Source organism: Schistocerca nitens, chromosome 5, assembly GCF_023898315.1.
Source record: "Schistocerca nitens isolate TAMUIC-IGC-003100 chromosome 5, iqSchNite1.1, whole genome shotgun sequence".
Taxonomy (NCBI): Eukaryota; Metazoa; Arthropoda; class Insecta; order Orthoptera; family Acrididae; genus Schistocerca; species Schistocerca nitens.
In genome coordinates, this window is record NC_064618.1 from 759,362,841 (window position 1) to 759,385,735 (window position 22,895).

The 22,895-nt window shown below is 37.9% G+C and overlaps 1 protein-coding gene across 2 annotated transcripts in view; it reads left to right on the forward strand.

The window, feature by feature from the left end:
• Positions 1-15,987, forward strand: part of LOC126259564 (glycerol kinase-like) — a 155,703-nt gene extending 139,716 nt beyond the window's left edge. Inside the window, exon 12 of one of the 2 annotated variants that reach the window (XM_049956463.1) lies at positions 14,710-15,987. In XM_049956463.1, the coding sequence (XP_049812420.1) occupies positions 14,710-14,804 (95 nt within the window). In that variant the 3' untranslated portion in view covers positions 14,805-15,987. The remainder of the gene's footprint in view (positions 1-14,709) is intronic. The other variant, XM_049956462.1, reaches the window with a different exon arrangement.
• Positions 15,988-22,895: the final 6,908 nt, after the last annotated feature.

Consider the following 22,895-nt stretch of genomic DNA (forward strand, 5'->3'; position numbering starts at 1 on the left):
ACTGAACAACGGTTGTTTAAAGTACAGTGCAACGTTTTTGAGTGTGAAAATACAAACATCCTTGAGAATGTATTTCATTGCAATAAAACAGCTAATACAAATGCACCAGATGGACATTTCATGTAAGTTCCATTATAACGCAAACATGTAGCACAACCATTTTGGTTACATGTTTAGTGCAACCATTTTAGTTACACGTTTATAATTTGTAAATTATTGTTTGTCCTATGGCAACTCACAGGAAACCAATGTATAATATGTATTTATGAAAGCATGAAAAAACTGTCTGATTAATTGTAAAATATTTGAAACCGTACTTCTTGGATAAAGTAACGTGAAACCAGTTTGTGGTTAGTTGTTGCACACCATCAAAAATGTTGTAATTCCATTTCCAAAGAAATCAGTTGCTGGCAGTTGTGAAAGTTTCCGAACTATCAGTTTAATTAGCCATGGTTGCATAATACCAACGTGAATCCTTTACAGAAGAATGGAAAAACTAGAGCGAAAACTCAGGGAAGATCTGTTTGGATTCCAGGTAAATGTAGGAGCACATGAGGCAATATTGACCCTACGACATAGCTTACAAGATAGGTTGAGAAAAGACAAACATATTTTATAGCATTTGTAGACTTAGAGAAAGCATTTCACAGTGTTGACTAGAATACTCTCTTTGAAATTGTGAAGGTAGCAGGAGTAAAATACAAGGAGCAAAAGGCTGTTTGCAACTTGTACTGAAACCAGATGGCAGTTATAAGAGTCAAGAGGCACGGAAGGGAAGCAGGGGTGGAGAAGCGAGTGAGACAGGGTTGTAGCCTATCCCCATTGTTATTCAATGTGTACATTGAACAAGCAGTAAAGGAGACCAAAGAAAAAGGAGTAGGAATTAAAGTTCAGGGATAAGAAATAAAAACTTTGCAGTTGCCAATGACATTGTAATTCTGTCAGAGACAGCAAAGGACTTGGAAGAGCAATTGAATGGAATGACCAGTGTTTTGAAAGGAGGGTATAAGATGAATGTCAACAAAATTAAAATGAGGATAATGGAATGTAGTCAAATTAAATCAGAAGATGCTAAGGGAATTAGATTAGGAAATGAGACACTTAAAGTAGTAGATGAGTTTTGCTATTTGGTTAGCAAACCAAACCAAAAATTTGAAACCAGTAATGGTACTTTTTGAATAAAGTAACGTGAAACCAATTTGTGGTCAGTTGCTGTACACCATCAAGAATGTTGTAATTCCAATTTCAAAGAAAGCAGTTGCTGGAAGTTGTGAAAGTTTCTGAACTATCAGTTTAATTAGCCAAATAAGTATAGAAGATATAAAATGTAGACCCACAATGGCTAAAAAAGCACTTCTGAAAAAGAGAAATTTGTTAACATCAAATATAGATTTAAGTGTTAGGAAGTCTTTTCTGCAGGCATTTGTTGGAAGTGTAGCCACATATGGAAGGGAAACACAGATGATAAACAGTTTAGACAAAGCGAATAGAAGCTTCTAAAATGTGTGCTGCAGAAGAATGTTGAATGGGTCAATCATGTAACTAATGAAAGAGGTACTGAGTAGAATTGGTGAGATAAGAAATTTGTGGCACAACTTGACCAAAAGAAGGGATCGTTTGATAGGACATATTCTGAGACATCAAGGGATCATGAATTAAGTATTGTAGGGAAGTGTAGGAGGTAAAAATCATAGAGGGAGACCAAAAGATGAATACAGCAAGCAGATTCAGAAGGATGTAAGTTGCAGTAGTTATTCAGAGATGAAGAGGCTCACACAGGATAGAGTAGAATGGAGAGCTGCATCAAACCAGTCTTCAGACTGAAGACCACAACAACAACAGCAAGGTGTTCCCCAAGAGGCCCACACTTCTGTGAACTTTATAAAAGTGGAGGTCAAACCCTGAGAGGGAACCACAACAAATTAAATGAAAAAGATTGAAGGAAAGATAGTGAAATATGAGTTGAAAATGAGGGTGTCCTAATAATAACTGAGTCGTCAATGTGAAAGCTTCCCTAGCTACAAGACTCTTTTTAGTCACCTCTTATGACAAACAGTGAATAACTGTGGGTCTGCTCTAACCCGCAACACTGCAGGGGTACTTAACTACAGTAGTGGCATTAATACTGGACAATTTGTACAGATTCATTGAATATTGCATTCAGCAGTGTATTTTTGTAAAAATATACATTATTATTTATTACAAACTTTCAGGGAACACAATCTTTTGTCTGTTGGTTGAAAATTTGAGTTAAAATATAAAATAAATCAATTAAACATAATTAAAATAAAATAAAATAATCGCAACCTGACTATTTCAAAAAGTTACGAACTATTTGGTACATAACTGATTGCAATTTTTCTCAATATTTTGTGGGATATCCTTTTGATTTAATTAGTGCCTCAATTTGTCCACCATCAGGTCTACCAAATGTCAGAGATCTTCTGGTTTGATCATTCGGAACCATGAATTGAGAGTGGCCTATAGCAACTCCCTTTTGTTACTGGTATTCCATTGTGAAACCATAACTTTCAGCTTGGGAAGTTAGTCAGTTGAGGTCGAGACTGTTGATAGGCCAAGTCACCACACTAATGTGAAGCTCAACAAATTGATTCTAGCGTGGTGACATGACACACTGTCTTGTTAAAACATGCCCTGATGGTTGTTACTTTGAAATAATTCACTGATAGAGGGCAGCAGTTCCAACACTGGCTTTAATATTGCCCTGTAACTCTTGTAGATGCACAGTGTCACGTCTTGTCAGGCATTGCCAGCTATGACATATAGGATGCTTCATAGTGGCAGTGCTGCACTCAGGCAACATGTCTTCTCCTGGTTGATGACAAACTTAATTCTATCACATCCAAAAGTACTGATCCTAGTCTCATCACTCCAGATGACAATAGACCCATCTTCTTGCATCCACTCCTTGTGTGCTAAAGCCAGTATGATACATTTCTGCATCTGCATTTTGTTAAGATCAGGCTTCTTTCGCAGAGTCCTCATTCACAAACCATTTTCACAAAAGTTTTTCTAATCATCTGTTGAGAAATTTCAACCTTTGAAGTCTGCAGGATTGTGTTTTCATCTTTTGAGGCACATTGACATCTTGTAGAGAAAGATGGCAGATTCTATGACAGTTGCAGTTGCATGGACATGAAAAATAGTGAAGATTTTAAATTTTAATCAGTTAAGTGTAATTATTTATTTATTTTTAATAAAAATAGAACATTCCACATTTTCTAAAAATGATAAATATTTAGCATGCATATCATAAAAAAAGAAGTGTAATTTATTGATGTAGTATACCTCAAATTACTTACATCTCGTAATATTAAAATGAATGAATTCCAATGAAATGTCTCGAAATAATGCCACCAGTGTAGAGCCTGGGGGGAAAAAAAGTGTTATTGACACTTCTGACAATAGCAATATTGTAGGTAGTGGCCGTATGTGCCTTGTTACGGGCCAGCTTCAATGCCAAAAGCATCCATTAACATCGATGGAGTGTGCACACAACTTGCCTTCATTTCCTCTGTGTTGGCAGTTCCAAAGCTTCTACCTTCTTCTTATTTCCCTAGTTAATAATTAGTCCACTTAAAGACTGTATCGTGGTGTAACTACCACTCTCTTGATGCCATAGCATTCAGTTTTGGCCCATAAGAACTTGCTTGTGCCATATTACGTGTTTATTTCCACAAAGAAAAATATAAAGAGAGAGAAGTGTGGGTTACAAGGTGGTGTGAGGACAGAGGTTGCTATGGACATATGTCTGTACCATGTGAGCTCCCTGAGAATGATGATGATCATTTTAAAATTTCTTTACTTGTGAACATTGCCACATTTGAATACAATTGAGGTTAATTACGCTCTTGATATTGACATAAGCTACCTTTATGAGCAAATGAATAAGACCAATGAACATAGAGGCAGATGTCATTTGGAATTGCAATAATTATATGGTGTACTTCAGTACTGGTAGCAAAACACCATAGCATGATGATATTTAAGAGGACTTGTAGTAGCATAATCAATTAAATAAAATGTTATATATACAGTATAATAAAAATTCACCTTTATTTATGTCTGTCCTTTCCAGGCTTAGTTGGAAATTTCATCCAACACTCTTGCTCTTCATTGTTAGTGTCACAGTCAGTATTACTAAATGTTGCTGGTTGGTTCTTTTTGATTTTGTGTAAACTCTAGCAAATCAAAATACCATGGATTTGGCATCTACAAATCTTCCTCAGACAAACCATTCCTCCTTGAGTGATAAATTTTCTTTAATTCCTTTGGAAAGGAAACGTGTATACTGTGAATCTTTTTCACCACAAAGTCTTTGGTTGTGTCAGGATACATAGTAGTCTTACAGAACTGTCAGCTCCTTCAGAGAACTACTGCATTCATTTGACTTAGGATTCAGTATTAAAGCGTACGAGTTGCACTGAGTCATTAGTTACCTATCTCACCCGCAACATTCTTCCATATGAACGTATGCTTTCCTGGCCAACATTCTCCCACATCACCACATTTCAAAAGCTTCTATTCTCTTCTTGCCTGTGCTGTTTATTGTCCATCTTTCACTTCCATGTAAGCCAAGACTGTAGACAAACAGTTTCAGAGAAGATGTACTAACACTTAAATTTATATCAGATGTTAATGTATTTCTCTTATCGAGAAACTATTTTATTTTTATTGCAGGTTATATCCTCCTTACTTATGTCAGTGTCAATTTCTTGCTCCCCAAATAGCAGCTACTTTTAGTGTCTCATTCTCTCAGCATCTCCTGATTTAATTTGCCACACTCCATTACCCTTTTTTTTTACATTTTCTCCAATAATGAGGTGTTTATTAGTTGACAGAACTTCTTTTGGGAAATATGTCATTCAAGATGAACTTGTTTCACATAAGGGAATACTTTTCCATAATGATTTAGATATAACTATTATTCTGGAGCAAAACTGGTAAAAACAAACAGTAGAAATGATGTTGAAACCATGTTAAGAGTAACAGTACTACTTTCTCTGACAAGAACGTATTACAATTATGAGTCTTTCTTTTTTAAATGTAAAAGCTTGTGTGTATCCTATCACAGAATAGCGTATGGAAAACACTTTGTAGCCTGTCTTTACTCACATGAATAGCATATTATAATGTTACTTTTGGAACTGAAAATTGATTTTCCTTCAGACATTTCTGATCAAGGGCAACTTACAATTGTTGATACCCAACTTTAAATACTTTCCAAAATAAAATGTCCTAAAGAGAGCTGATGATCATAGTGCAACTGTCATTGTCAACTCATCTTTAGACCCATCTACAGCCAAAAGCTAAGATGTAAAACCAGTAATAAATTTTTTATGTGACATGATTATCAAATGTTCACAGTAAAAAGATGTGATACAACAGAATCATTACCAAGTGTTGTCATGATGTTAGGGAGAGCTCATGGGAAGGAGAGTGAGAAGAGTTTTGCAAAACGTATCTTTTGTAAATTGAGCAGATAACTAATTAGGAGGTAATCAAATTGTGGAGAAAAGAAATGTATGGCACAACTTGTTTTTATTCTTTTCTTTTCTTCTCTCTCTCTCTCTCTTTCTTTATATTGTAAAGAAGAAATATTGTTGACAGTACATATTCTGAGGCTTCAAGGAATTGTCCATTTGAGATTGTAGAGGGAGACCAAAGTGTGACTACAATAAACAGATTCAGAGAGATGTATTGTGTAGTAGTTATGCAGAGATGAAGATAATTGCACAGAGTAGGTTAGTGTGGACAGCTGCATCAAACCAGTCTTCAGATTGAAGACCACAACATACTGTAGATGAAAATGTATTTTTTTTTTTCTTAAGCATATTCTTACAGCACTCTTGAATCTCTTTCCTCCTCTGAAACAAATGAGGATAAACTCAAGGAGAAGCTAGGTCAGAGATGAATGTCAACACCTATAATTTAAGTTTACTGTGGCATAAACCAGAAAACAATAAACAAAGCTGAGGATAGGCAGCAACTCACCTGTAGCTTATTGGTGTGTGGTACATAGAAACACACAACAGTACATAGAATTTCACTAAGTTTTGAGTTATCACTCTTCTTCCAGTGCAAATATGTAATCTCTCACACACATACACCCAAAACCACCCAGCCTGCACCCATGGAACTGAATTTTTCTGAATTTCGCTTTTGGGTTTTTCAATGATGTAGGTGGCAAACATTCAGTGGCATCTTGCATTGTCAGCTGCAACAGGCAGAAGACATGTTTTGTTGGTGCTGCTCATTTTAGAGATTTTTACTGAGATAAACTCACACCGCAGTGTTCTTTTCCGGCATGCCATTGTAGAAGTGGCACAAAATCAGCTAAGTGAAAAATCTGTGCAATATGCATGTTTGTTTATATATAAAAGCTGACTTCAGAATTTTCCCTACGTGAACAAGAACTGTGTGCCAATTTGAAGCTCTAAATTCAATTATTTTACTTATTGTGTTGCTTCTGCATAATCTTTCTTTGATTATATCAGTACCTGCTTGTATTGTTATATATTGTGAAATCTCGAACATTCGTAAGTGCCACTATCGTCAATTATAGGCTTGAACTTAATTAAATGATGACTAACTGACAACCTCAGCTGCTGACAGGTGTTGTTGTTATACCTCGATGTGGACAGCTGAAAATGTGTGCCCCGACCGGGACTCGAACCCGGGATCTCCTGCTTACATGGCAGACGCTCTATCCATCTGAGCCACCGAGGACACAGATGAATAGCGCGACTGCAGGGACTTATCCCTTGCACGCCTCCCGTGAGACTCACATTCCCAACTGTCCACAATTCTACATATGTATTGTACCTTATAGACATTTGCCCACCCACTCATTACTCGCGCACGCGCTGGCGATTCCCGTAAGAGTTTGGGCAACCTGTGCGCATTCGCACAGACAAAGGTCAATGGCTAGGTAGCCTTTAACTATATATACAAAGACAGTAACTTGTTCTCGAAAGAACAGTTATTGTTGATGACCGTGCAGCTTTTCCCTGAAATAAATGATGACTAACTGACAACCTCAGCTGCTGACAGGTGTTGTTGTTATACCTCGATGTGGACAGCTGAAAATGTGTGCCCCGACCGGGACTCGAACCCGGGATCTCCTGCTTACATGGCAGACGCTCTATCCATCTGAGCCACCGAGGACACAGATGAATAGCGCGACTGCAGGCACTTATCCCTTGCACGCCTCCCGTGAGACTCACATTCCCAACTGTCCACAATTCTACATATATGTAGAATTGTGGACAGTTCGGAATGTGAGTCTCACGGGAGGCGTGCAAGGGATAAGTCCCTGCAGTCGCGCTATTCATCTGTGTCCTCGGTGGCTCAGATGGATAGAGCGTCTGCCATGTAAGCAGGAGATCCCGGGTTCGAGTCCCGGTCGGGGCACACATTTTCAGCTGTCCACATCGAGGTATAACAACAACACCTGTCAGCAGCTGAGGTTGTCAGTTAGTCATCATTTATTTCAGGGAAAAGCTGCACGGTCATCAACAATAACTGTTCTTTCGAGAACAAGTTACTGTCTTTGTATATATTGAACTTAATTGTGCTCTTTTAAAAGTTTTGAGAACAGTAGGCCTGTTCTTATTCTAAACAACTGTTCTCTAATGTCATTGTACAATTATGTGAGAAATATGTTATTTTTGAGAATTTTTGGACTCTTACGAAACTATATTTTTGTAAGTTACAGGAATGAGTATTTTGAATATGTGGCTTATTTCATAGCAGATCAGCGTTTGTGGTTCGCAGTTGTGCCAAGAATACATCACCCCTGAATTTCATTGTATATCAGCGCAAATAAATACACATTTTGAGAATATTTGGAAGTTACAATTTTCGTGTTCATAATCCACAAGCAGTTTGTAGTAAATCTGCATTTGTGATGTAGTTACGGTACCAGATATTATAGCATATTGTATTACATCTAGTTTTCCCTTAAAGAGGTGTAGCCCTATATTTTATTGGTATCTATCACAAATAACTCTGTATTTGAGTTTGCAAACAACTATAATTAACATAAAAAGTTTTAGGGAACTAGTAATTTCTACTGCAGGCTTTTATGTTTTCATGATAGAAACCTCATGTATAGGAATTAGAATCAGCAACTTTTTAGTTCAACAGATTAAAAAATAATCAGCGGGCTTAATTTAAAGTTATTTGTTCACTGCCTTTTAATACATCACACCAACCAAAATGCAGCTCCACTGTGAATGCTTTCTCAAATTATGGAATGAATTGGTTGATGTGTGTAAGCAGCTGGAAATCACCTTGACTACTGTCAAATGACTGGCAGCTATTGCGAATCATTGTGTTGGAAGAGCTCCCAAGAGTCATGTACCTGGATACCAGTTCCAGAGGTACCTCAAGTACTATCCTCTCCTGTGGATCCTGTCTCCTCTGTAGAAAGTACAGGGTCTGTCATTACTCATCCACTTGACTGCATGTAAAGTGATGTGTCAACTGTAGATCTAGGTGGTCTCTACAGGGTGGACAGGGACAAGGGAGGACTCAGGATGTTGTACCGATCCCTCTAATTAACAAATTTGAGGAGCTCATTGTGACTGAAACTGAGCCAGTGAGACTCGCTACACCTGTTATGGAGGAACCTGTGTTGTCCAGTGTCAAGAGGAGGCAAAATGCAAAATGGTTGGGGTCTATTAATCATCAACAGTTGAAACATATTGCAAATAATGGTACTCTGTAGGGAAATTGCAGCATGAGACACCAGGTGCTCTCAGTGAGTATACCTGGAGGCCTCATTCAACATGTTAAAGAGGCTGTTGAAGCAGCCATTGAGGGAACATGGTGCAACCAACTGCATCTTGTGGCACATGTTGGTACCAATGATGCCTGTCATCTGGGCTCCAGCAAATGGCAGAGAAGGTTGAGAAGACTAGCCTTGCACATGGTGTTTCAGCGAAGCTGGCAATTTGCAGTATAGTCCCCTGAACTGAGTGTGACCCTTTAGTTCTGAGTCGAGTGGAAGGACTGAACCAGAGACTTTGATGGTTCTGTAACAAGCTAGGCTGTGACTTCCTGGACTTGTGCCATAGGTTTGAGAACTGTAAGATCCCCCTAAATGGGTCAGGTGTGAAATACACATAAGAGGCTGCTACTCAGGTAGCTGACTGTATGTGGGATGCACACAAAGGTTTTTTTAGATTAGTCAACTCTCCATCCAATCCAGATAACGATAGCTGTAAGAAATCCAGAAGTTTGAGAGTAAGGTCGAGAGAAATTTCTCTCAAGGGCAAAGGTATTAAAATCCTAATGGTACACTGCCAAAGCATTCACAACAAAGTGCCAGTGTTTGAAGTGCTCATGAATAGCAGTGAAAAATGAAATGTCGTGTGACAAGGGTCTCCCATCAGGTAGACCGCTCGTCTGGTGCAAGTCTTTCGATTTGTGTCGAATGAATAGCAGTGAAACTCACATAATGCTAGGTACAGAAAGCTGGTTGAAACCCGAAATTGACAGCAGTGAGGTTTTTGGGGAAAATTTAAGTATATATCGAAAGGACAGGCAAACAGGAAACAAAGGTGGTGTATTTGCCACAGTAGACGGGAAACTCAAATCCATCGAGATAGAAACTGATGCTGCATGTGAGATTGTTTGAGCAAGACTCCGTATCAGGAGCAGGCATAAAATGATAATTGGATCCTTCTATCACCCACTAGACTCATCTCCTTATATAATCAAGAAGTTTAGAGAAACCTTAGTTCCCATGTACATAAGTTCCCTAATCACACTGTAATCATTCATGGACACTTGAATCATCCAACGATCTCCTGAGATACTTATAGTTTTTTAGTGATGGGTGTGAAAAGACATCCTGTGAAACAGTACTAAATGCCTTTTTTGAAACCTACCACTCACGATGGAAAATATTGGACCTAATGGCAGCAAACAGACCTGACCCCTTTGAGGATGTCCACATCGAAACTGGTATCAGTGACCATGGCACGGTTGTATGAACAGTGCTTACCAAAGTATAGAGGACAACTAAACCAAGCAGAAAAATATATAAGTAAACGGCGTGGGAGGAGGGGGGAAATCGGTACTTTCATATCTCAGTGAGGAACTTGAAACTTTCAACACAGGGCAGGAGTATATAGAGGAACTATGGCACAAATTTAAAAGAATAGTTGACCATGCACTGGATAGAGATGTACGCAGTAGAACAGTCTATAATGAGAGGGATCCTCCATGGTATACAGTCAGTGTGAAGAAAGTTCTAAAGAAGAAGAGATCACTGCATAATAGATGTAAAACAAAGCTCAGGGCTGTAGATAGAGAGATGCTGAATGAAACGCATTTGGCTGCCAAGAGAGCTATGTGTGATGTCTTAAGTGACTACTATAACAGAATATTGTCAAATGAACTTCCACAGAACCCAAAGAAATTCTGGTCATATGTAAAGACCATTAGCGTAATCAAAGTTAGTGTCCAGGCCATAGTGAATGAGACAGGAACTGAAAATGAGGATAACAAAGCCAAGTCTGAAATGCGTAACTCCATTTTCAAATGTTACTTTACAAAGGAAAATCCCAGAGAGAAACAGCTGAAACCATTAAAACTGAACAAATCTCCAGGGCCCGATGTAATCCCTGTCAGATTGTGTACTGAATTTGCACCTGAGTTAGCACCTCTTCTAACTATAATCTGTCACAGATCCCTAGAATAAAAAACTGTGCCCAGTTCTTGGAAAAAAGCACAAGTCATACCTGTCTACAGAAAGGATAGTAGAAGCAATCCATAAAACTACCGTCCAATATCCTTGATGTCAGTTTGTTGTAGAATCTTAGAACATATTCTGAGGTCAAATGTAATGTGGATCTCGAACAGAATGACCTCCTCAGTGCCAGCCAGCATGGATTCCGAAAACATCGATATGTGAAACCCTACTTGCTTTTTTCTCACATGACTTACTGAAAGCTTTGGATCAAGGCAGTCAGGTAGATGCAGTATTTCTTGGTTTCCAAAAAAGCTTTTGACACAGTACCACATCTATGCTTATTGTCAAAAGTTCGATCATGAAATGAAATTTGTAACTGGATTGTGGAATTTTTAGCTGGAAGGACTCTTAACATGTTACCTTGGATGGAAGGTCATTGTCAGATGTAGAAGTAACTTCAGTTTTACTCCAGGAAAGTGTGTTGGGTCCCTTCATCTACATCTACATCTACATACATACTCCGCAATCCACCATACGGTGCGTGGCGGAGGGTACCTCGTACCACAACTAGCATCTTCTCTCCCTGTTCCACTCCCAAACAGAACGAGGGAAAAAGACTGCCTATATGCCTCTGTATGAGCTGTAATCTCTCTTATCTTGTCTTATCTTTGTGGTCTTTCCGCGAAATATAAGTTGGCGGCAGTAAAATTGTACTACAGTCAGCCTCAAATGCTGGTTCTCTAAATTTCCTCAGTAGCGATTCACAAAAAGGACGCCTCCTTTCCTCCAGAGACTCCCACCCGAGTTCCTGATGCATTTCCGTAACACTCGCGTGATGATCAAACCTACCAGTAACAAATCTAGCAGCCCGCCTCTGAATGCTTCTATGTCCTCCCTCAATCCGACCTGATAAGGATCCCAAACGCTTGAGCAGTACTCAAGAATAGGTCGTATTAGTGTTTTATAAGCGGTCTCCCTTACAGATGAACCACATCTTTCCAAAAGTCTACCAATGAACCGAAAACGACTATCCACCTTCCCCACAACTGCCATTACATGCTTGTCCTACTTCATATCTCTCTGCAATGTTACGCCCAAATATTTAATCGACGTGACTATGTCAAGCGCTACACTACTAATGGAGTATTCAAACATTACGGGATTCTTTTTCCTATTCATCTGCATTAATTTACATTTATCTATATTTAGAGTTAGCTGCCATTCTTTACACCAATCACAAATCCTATCCAAGTCATCTTGTATCCTTCTACAGTCACTTAACGACGACACCTTCCCGTAAACCACAGCATTATCAGCAAACAGGGGCCACTCACATATTTGGGAACCAATCCCATATGCTCGTACCTTAGTTAGGAGTCTGCAGTGGGGCACCGAGTCAAATGCTTTCCGGAAGTCAAGGAATATGGCATCCGTCTGATACTCTTCATCCATGGTTCACAAGATATCCTGTGAAAAAAGGGTGAGTTGTGTTTCGCAGGAGCGATGCTTTCTAAAGCCGTGCTGATGCATGGACAGTAACTTGTCTGTCTCAAGGAAATTCATTATATTCGAACTGAGAATATGTTCGAGAATCCTGCGACAAACCGATGTTAAGGATATTGGTCTCTAATTTTGAGGATCCGTCCTTCTACCCTTCTTATATACAGGTGTCACCTGCGCTTTTATCCAGTCGCTTGGGACTTTACGTTGGGCAAGAGATTCGCGATAAATGGAAGCTAAGTAAGGAGCCAATGCTGTAGAGTACTCCCTGTAAAACCGAATTGGAATCCCATCAGGACCTGGCGATTTATTTATTTTCAACCCATTCAGCTGCTTCACAATGCCAGGGATGTCTATCACTATATCCTCCATATGGGAATCTGCACAAGACTCAAACGGCGGTATGTTTGTACGATCCTCATGCCTGAAAGATTTCTCAAATACTAAATCTAAAATTTCAGCTTTCGTTTTGCTGTCTTCCGTCGCCAGGCCAGACTGGTCAGTGAGTGACTGGATGGAAGACTTTGACCCGCTTACCGATTTTACATAAGACCAGAATTTACTTGGGTTTTCAGGAAGATCTTTTGCTAAGGTATGACGGTGGTGGTGGTTGTACGCTTCGTGTATTGCTCTTTTTACAGCAGCACGAATCTCTATTAACTTTTCATGTTGTATATTAATGACTTTGCAGACAGTATTAATAGTAATGTCATGTTTTTTGGAGATGATGCAATTATTGATAATGAAGTACTGTCTGAAAGGAGCTGCATAAATATTCTGTCATATCTTGATAAGATTTTAAAGTGGTGCAGAGGTTGGCAACTTGCTTTAAATATTCAGAACTGTAAAACTGTGCACTCCTTTGGCTATAATATGAACAAGTCACTGTTGGAATCGTTCAACTCATACAAATACCTGGGTGTAAAAACTCCATAGGGATATGAATAGAATGATCACATAGGCTCAGTTCTGGGTAATGCAGTTGGTAGACTTTGTTTTATTGGTAAATACTGAGGAAGTGCAATCAGTATGCATATGGTATTGCATAGAAATCACTTGTGTGACACATCCTAGAATATTGCTCAATTGTGCAGGACCCATACCAGATAGTACTAACGGGGGATATTGAACGTACACAGAGTAGGGCATCGTGAATGGTCATAGGTTTGTTTAATCCATGGGAGAATGTCACATTGATAGTGAAGGAAATGAACCTATCTGGAGAAAGTCTGTTAATGAAGTTTCAAGAACTGGCTTTAAATGATTGTTCTAGGAATATACTACAATCCCCCTGCATATCGCTCACATAAGGATCATGAGAATAAGATTAGAATAATTACTGCATGCACAGAAGGATTCAGTCATTCTTCCCGCTCTCCATATGTGAATGGAACAGGAAGAAAGCCTAATAACTGGTACAGTGGGGCGTATCCTCTGCCATGCACCTCACAGTGGTTTTCAGAGTGTCAATGTAGATGTAAAAGAAAGGTAAACAATTTAAATTCATATTTATAATTACTTTTATTGTTCAAGGGCATGGTGAAAAGACATGCTTCTGAATTTTTATGTGATAACTCTTATAGCTTTTTAAAGAAAACAAACATTATTAACATTCTACATCTTTATTTATCATGACTACACATTTACTTCTCAACAAAGTCACCCTGGCAATGCAAGCATTTATTTCAACAAGAGACAAGTTTGTTGATAGTGTCACTATTGAATGTTTAACTTTGTTGACAGTGCCACAACCTCTCCTCTGCTTGCACTGCATCATTACTATCAAAGTGAAGTCTTGAAAGGTGTTCTTTTAAGTTTTGCAAGCAGATGAAAATCACATGGGGCCAAGTTGGGACTGTAGGGTGGATGATCGATGACAATGAACCCAAGGTGACCGATTGTTTTCAGATGTCACAGTGTTTATGTGTGGTTGGTCATTTTCATACTGAAGAAGAGGGTGCTCCATGTGTGGACGAACTACTCAAATTTCAAACTCGATTACAGCATGTTGTTTCTCATGCACCGACTTAGTTGCATTACACACCACTATAATTCAGAGTCCTCTGGTGGTAGAGGGCTGCAAATATGTTTACATGAAGAACAAAGATGTAGAATGTTAATAATGTTTGTTTTCTTTAAAAAGCTTTAAGAGTTATCACATAAAAAAAATCAGAAGCATTTCTTTTTACCATGCCCTTGAACAATAAAAATAAACATATACCCCAGTAAAACATGACTGCTGTTTCTTAGGTAATGTTGCTGGTATTGCGTAATGGGCTTGTCACTTACTTACCCCACTGTACTCCCATCCTCTCCCTGCGACTGTCTGTCCAAGGGCAGAGCTCCTTTTGCCTCTCTCTCACAAGCCTTTAAGAAACTTAAACAAATGGTACTCTGATCATTGTTGAAACACCTAAATTAAAATTATTTCATTATTTGTTTGGACTGTAGTTTTTAATCTTTTTTTTCTTTATCCTTTGTTTCAGATAAGGAACACTGCATTCGGTCGTCGATACCAGTTGGCCTGTTTGTTGTTTCTGCATTTTGTCTCTTGCTAATTGCCAGACAATTAAAAAAATGAATAAAATTGAAAATGTTAGATCAAAATTTATAAATAATGCAGAACAGTATTCAAGTATCTGTACAATGAAACGATGTTGTGGATGACATTTTGTGGTTTCATTAATGTGGCCTGCTCGTTCTGGCCGGCTCACGTACTTGTTGACTTCTTGTGCTCCAAAAGTTATAGCTCAGGGCTGTTGTACTTACTGAAGAATATAATATTTTTGTAATATATAATTTGAAGAAGAAATGTTAAAAGACGTGTAATTGCTGTTTATTTGTCAGGTTAATGAGATTGATGTCTGCCAAATATCGACAATATCAGGTGAATCACATTTGTATTAGAAATGAAACTGATATATTTGGAGAGTATTGTAATGTTTTTAATGGTGATTGTGGTGGAGTACTTTGTGGTGAACTGTAATTGTAGTTCTTTTTAATTGTTGGTTGTTGGGCACATGCTTATTGTTCCTTCAAACATAAGTGGGGCACATGCTTATTGTTCCTTCAAACATAAGTGGAGTTATTATTTTCAGTAATATTACTCACGTACTTATATGGCTGGTTGTGATTAAGTGTGACATATTGAAGGAGAATAGCCATATTGATTTTTGGTATCTATCATATAGTACAAATTATGAATATTTTCCTCTTGCAAGTGTTTGTAGGAAAAGCCATTTTCCTTTTTTAAATATGAACTTTTTTCAAAGATTTTGTGTGTGTTTCTGTGACTGACTATGCTGCAGACGTGTGTGTGTGTGTGTGTGTGTGTGTGTGTGTGTGTGTGTGTGTGTGTGTGTTTTGGTGAGAATGTATGCCATTAGTAAAATAATAATTTTCTTGATCAGTATTAAAAAACAGTGTTATCGATATTCATTTTACTCCCTCCTAACTAGAAAACTAAATATCAAGATTTGACTCTAAATCAAGTGACAGAGGGAGCAAAACATACTCACTGACACAAGCACAAGTCAATGCAAATGCTTTTACTACTTTCTTTTTTCTAGAAGGCTAAAATTGATTAGATGATGTATACATTGGTGTAGCTGTCAAACATCTTCTTTCATGTGAACATCAGAGAAAAAGTATGTTTTCACTGTGGAACTTTTGTGGAGGCATTTTAAAACTGATATAAGCTCTCTGATTATCATTATACTTTTGCCACTGATTGCTTCATCTGTCACATGTATACATCTGTTCACGGTGATACAAAAGCACATGACAATTTAGTTTACTTGTTTATTATAAAACTAATGAATTATTGAAATAGTGAGAATGCAGTGCTTTCTAATTGAAAGATGCTCATAATCTTCATTTATTAAAGAGATGTTCCTGCTGTTTTAATGCAATACATCTTAGAATTTCATTTTACTTTTATTAGGTTCACCAAACAGTTTGTTTACAAATAACCAAAGTGGGATGCAATCAACCAGAGTTGCAAGTACTTTGTGACATACTGAGCAAATTGTTTCATCCTTTTGACTGTAATCATGGATTATTCTCTCACACTAGATACAATTGATATTATAAAAGTATTACATGTAAGTTTCACTGCGCTTCAACATTCAAATGGTTCAAATGGCTCTGAGCACTATGGGACTTAACATCTATGGTCATCAGTCCCCTAGAACTTAGAACTACTTAAACCTAACTAACCTAAGGACAGCACACAACACCCAGCCATCACGAGGCAGAGAAAATCCCTGACCCCGCCGGGAATCGAATCCGGGAACCCGGGCGTGGGAAGCGAGAACGCTACCGCACGACCACGAGATGCGGGCTTCAACATTCAAGAGAGAAAATTTTCACAGTTTATGTTCCCTTATGTGAAGCATATGCTGACATCATTTATTAAAATCTGCTTTTTTAAAGTAGCTATTGATATTTTATAATATTAAATTTAGAGTGCTTTAGAGCTGTCCTTTCACTAACCTTCACTGATTTCCTCATGATCATTGAATAGCATGTCACAAAGCAATTTTATACACTGCATTAGTATATAAGCAGTTGTTGGCAGAACCGACTTTTGAAGTTTTTAAATTCTAGATGCTAATTTATGAAGTGCCGTGTTTTTTCATTGGGTACATTGCACCTTCATAGCCTGTACTGAAATTTTCAATTTGTATACAATGTATTTCGATTGGTACAGTAAATTTTCTCAGTGCAAATTTCCTACCACAAAGACACTATTTGACACTTCATAACTGCAAGCATGTGAACATTAATATCACTTGCAAAAACAAGGCTCCATATTGTGAGGTCACAAAAGTGCCACAACATGTGATTAGGATATCCTATATTCAAGATTATTCTTGTGTGATGAACTGTATTGGATGGTCAGTGAGTTTCTCTTATCACTAAAGGAAATTGAAAAATCAAAAATATATTTCTAGAGATGTGTTATGTACAACAAGACAGTATTTGGAACTCGGATACAAGATGGTATCATATTACTGTAGGCACTTTAGGGAAGGGGCTGTCACTATATAATTAAATTACTAGAGGATGCATTTTTTTTCCGAGACAACCTCAGAAACACTTCTTAAACTACCAGAGCATATGCAAGCACAGTCAACATCACTCTTCCAGTCTGTAGGTAGAGCAAGTCTTACAAAACTGAACCACCTGATGGAGTGTGATACAGGAAAAATTGTCGTTTCTTCTATAGGTAAATCGTTTGATCCAAGAAACATAATAAAAGGCAATTTAGACAGTGCTGAAATCTCTCAGCTGATAAAGAAAATTCCCATTCTACAAGAACTTCCAACGTCAGAATTTCTTGTACCATACACATTGTTTAGGGATTTAGTAGCTAGTTCTTGTAGAGAAGTTGAAGATGTTGATGTGATTGGTATTCTTCTTTCCCTGAAAGCAGAGTATGGACTTTGTGTGGAAGCTGCAGTGAAGGCTTTGTGGATCCCAGTCAGTAATGTTGATAGTGAGAGATCATTTTCTAGATATTGCAATATAATGTCTGACAGGAGAACAGCTCTGACTCCCAGTAATACGGAAGTCATGGTAGCCTTGTCTTTCTCAGACTGACTTGTGTGTTGTGTACATAGACTAGGACGGGATAAATGTTTTCCAAACTTTCATGATATGGTATTTGTGTTTTAATAAGATTTATAATTTTTGTCCTTTTTCAATTTATGTAAATTAAAAGATTTTTCACTGCAAATGTGCCATAAATGTATTTCCTTTACCTTTTACTGCCAAAAAGTGGAAATAAAATTTATCGAAATTATTGATGAAATGGGAAAAAAAACTAGCTAAAAATATACTGAAATAACTTTTTAAAAATGATGAAATTGGGCAAAAATTTTCACCACAAATGCCTATATGCATTAGTGTATAAGCAGTTGTTGACAGAATAGACTTTTGACGTTTTTAAATTCTAGATGCTAATTTATGAAGTACCATGTTTTTTCGTTGGGTACATTGCACCTTCATAGTTTGTACTGAAATTTTCAATCTGTCTAAAATGTATTTAGATGGGTAAAGTAAATCTTCTCAGGGCAAACTTCCTACCATGAAGACACTAATTGACACTTCATAACTGCAAACATGTGAACATTAATATCACTTGCAAAAACAAGGCTCCATATTGTGAGGTCACAAAAGTGCCACAACATGTGATTAGGATATCCTATATCCGAGATTATTCTTGTGTGATACAAACTTTATTGGATGGACAGTGAGTTTCTCTTATCACTAAAGGAAATTGAAAAATCAAAACTATATTTCTAGAGATGTGTTATGTTCAACAAGACAGTATTTGGAACTCATAGAAACTAAATAGATGCTCCTAGATGGATACAAGATGGTATCATTTTACTGTAGGCACTTTGAGGAAAGGGGCTGTCGCTATATATACAAAAAATAAATAAGGTCCTAGCCATAGGCATAAATGAGTATTGCACTGAGCTTCTTATTGAATGTATTGCTTTAATAATAAACCTGGTTACATATATGACAGCAGTTCAGACTGTGTATAGGCCTCCACCTGTAAATATTTTAACTTGTTTTAATCAGGAGTGCCAGTAATATTTAGTAAAAATAGTGGATAAGTAATTGCATATGATGATTTCAGTATTGTCTTTATTTAGGATATGATGCATTTTAGTGTAAATACAAGAACCACTGACCTTGATGAGATGGTGTGGGCTGCCTGTGTGCCTCAAAAATACTAGCTCTACATAAATACATCACAATGGAGGGTTATCTGTGGAGGGGCCAATCTATGGTTTTTGAAGAGGGGTAATAGCCTTTTCAGCAGTTTTGGACATAGCAGTTTGAACGATTGACTTATCTGGCCTTATAACACTTAGCTAAATGGCCTTGCTAAAATGGTTCTATGAATCACTCAGTGCAAGGGAAGACTACAACTACTATTTCTCCTGATGTCATTCAGCTCTACTGTGTGGATTAATAATGATAAGGCCCTCATTGATAAACTATACCAGAGGTTAAACTCCCCCCCCCCCCCCCCCCATTTTAAATCTCGCAAGCATGAATTACTCATGAGGATATCACCAGCAGCAAGAACAAATTAACATTATACATGTCAGAGTATGGAACATTAGATCCTTTAACCTGGTACATAGGTTTGAGAATTTGAAAAGGTAAATGGACAGGCTGAAGTTAGATATACACTGAAGCACCAAAGAAACTGGTATAGGCATGCGTATTCAAATACAGAGATTTGTAAACAGGCAGAATATGGCACCGTGTTCAGCAACACCTATATAAGACAAAAATTGTCTGGCGCAGTTCTTAGATCAGTTACTGCTGCTACAATGGCAGGTTATCGGGATTTAAGTGAGTTTGAATGTGGTGTTATAGTCGGCACACGAGCGATGGGACACAGCATCTTTGAGGTAGCAATGAAGTGTGGATTTTCCCATACGACCATTTCACAAGTGTACTGTGAATATCAGGAATCTGATAAAACATCAAATCTCTGACATCGCTGTGGATGGAAAAAGATCCCACAAGAACGAGACCAACAGACTGAACAGAATTGTTCAATGTAACAGAAGTGCTACCCTTCTACAAATTGCTGCAGATTTCAATGGTGGCCATCAACAGGTGTCAGTAAGTAAACCATTCAACGAAACATCATTAATATGGGCTTTTGCAGCCAAAGGCCCACTCGCATACCCTTGATGACTGCACGCCTGGGCCTGTCAACATCGACATTGGACTGTTGATGACTGGAAACATGTTACATGGTCAGACGAGTCTCATTTCAAATTGTATTGAGCGGATGGATGTGTGCAGGTATGGAGACAACCTCATGAATCCATGGACCCTGCATGTTAGCGGGGACTGTTCAAGCTGGTGGAGGCTCTGTAAGGGTGTGGGTCATGTGCAGTTGGAGTGATATGGGACCCCTGATATGTCTAGATATGACTCCAACAGGTGACACGTATATAAGCATCTTGTCTGATCACCTGCATCCATTCATGTCCATTTCGACGGACATGGCTAAATCTAGCAGGACACTGTGACACCACACACGTCCAGAATTATTACCGAGTGGCTCCAGGAACACTTCTGAGTTTAAACATGGACAGGGACAAAGAAACGAAGGGGGAAGTTGACTGGTACAGTTTAGCACAGAGAACAACTTAACCCATTATATCCCATCGTATGATTTATCATACGCTTGCTCTTCTCGTGTGTATTTGTTGTCAGAAGCTCTTTGTCAACAACTGAAATATTTCTATTATGTCCATTGTTGAAACTGACAGTAGGAGCGGAGATCAGGATTGTTTATTTCGTGGTGGAAAGCATTTATTCTAATGCTATTGACTCTGCTGCTTCTTGTCATGGACAGGCGGTAAGTAATTATAAAATTATGATGTGCACGTTCATAATGTTGCTCATTATTAAACATTAGTAATTTGAATACTGAAAAGAAATATATAAGCACAAATTGGAAAATAGTACTTTATCTGCTTTGTTGTGGTACTGGCTTGTATCTTTACATACGTGTATCATACGGTTGGTCCTATTTATTTTAGATATAATTTGGAGAAGGAGAGGGACTTAGAAATGGTTCTAGACACATATGATACATGTCAGGAGCCTGAATTTGTACTTGTTCCACCAAATAATGGTGAGGACACTGATAAAGATGATGCAGGTAGTGATGCAGAACGACAACCTGCCACTGTTCCTGGTTTAGAGAATACACATTCTTCATTGCCACAAAGTGGAAACCTTTCTTCCAATTGTTCCTCCAGATTCTGATTGTCAGCAATAACTGACGGAACTATTGTAGCAAAGCTGGAAAAGGGACAAAAGATGGAGATCAGTAAATACTGATGGCCCACTGGATAGAAGAAAGACTGGACTCTTCACAAAAATTTGAGGTATCTTGTGATCCTACACCTGACATAACAGAACATCTCTGCACATCAAACTTGACTCCAATAGATCTTTTTAGTAAAGTTTTTGATTCTGATTCGGTTGAAATTCTGATGAGAGAGAGACAGTAAAACATGCTGCTCAAAGGGACACAACATACAAATAAGTCATGATGACATCTACAAATACATAGCTATTTTGCTGTTATCTGGATATTTTAAGGTCATGCGTAGACATATGTACTGGAAGATCAGACCGGACACAAACAATGTCCTTGTTTCGAATTCTGTCTCCAAAAATACTTTTGACAAAATTCACAGTTTCTTCCACGTCAATGATGATGACAGCATTGAAAAAGAAAAAGTTTATAAGGTTTGGCCATTAATTTCACTTATAAATAAGAAATTTCAAGACATCACAGAGCCTCTAGTGTCAAACTTCTCCTTGGATGAGGTCATGGGGCCTTATTATGGCCACCACTTTGTGAAACCTTCTTTCTTGATGCAATAATTTACCAACAACCATATACACGGAAAAGAAAGTTGCATATAAACTAAGGGTAATGTCAAGTATGCAAAGGCTGTAGCTGAAAAAATTATAAACAATGTTTTATTTGCAGGGCAAATAGGAAACTTGATTTCCATTCCAAACTTGTGAGACAAAATACTACAATGATAAATAACGTACAGGTGAAGAAATTTCTCCATATTCAGAGGTAAACAATTCCGTGTACAATTTTGACCCTACAGTGTAATGTTAATTTTTTGCATTGTGCATTTTACAAATAAAAAGTGAGTTAACAGAAATTTCCTTATGCATATTGCCTTATAATTTCCTCGAGTTTTGTGAAAGGCTGCACGTTTCTGGAATTATCTTCCCCAAAGACTGGGGCGATATCATTGCTGAGAATTTAAGATATTCATAAGATCTTCTGGTTGCAAGGAATCTTAACGTTGCTGTGAGGCGCTCATGAGCTGATAATGATTGCCTCATATTTGTGTCTCTTCTTTATATTTCTGGGGTAACAATTTTTAGTAACTCCAGATACGTGCTTTCCGTCATACGCATGTAATTATGCCAGTCTTTTGGTTGAAATCTTAATTCCTTAAGTAAATTTGTATGAATAACTTTCCTCTCTTTAAAGGTCAGTTTTTGATCCTGGTTTTTCTTTTCCGAGAATTAGTATATTACGCAGCACAACTACGGTAGCCGCTAAACACAGCAGTTCAGTTTCCATTTTAGAACTGTAGCGTTAGTATGACCGGGTGAGCTCGCTCGGCAAGTCGCTCTTGTGTGGCGGGATCGTTTTGGATCGGGGCAAGCGACTAACTGCATGCGACAGATCGCTGCGAATTCGTCGGTCGAGTGTGCTGCTCCTGTGTGGGAGCCTTTATGAACTTCAGCTTCAGCAGTAAGGGGCGGTTACCATAGCAACCAGCTCAGAAATGTAAACAATTTTTTGCCGTTGTGGTATACTAAGTAGCAATTACTATCAGTAACAGGAGCAGTAACAGATATGAAAAAAGGAGTGAAGTGCTTAATTTGAATCCTAAAAGTGAATATGCAGGAGAAAATCCTTAGTATTTTCTCCGTCATTAGTGATGAAAAATATTATTTAAAGGCAAGAAAACGTTTTATTAACTTTGTAATTACACCCTGGATACGAAAAAAAACATTTACTGTAAGAAAATACACAGAAGTTACACACAAGCCAAGAATAAAGATATTGACAGCAGAG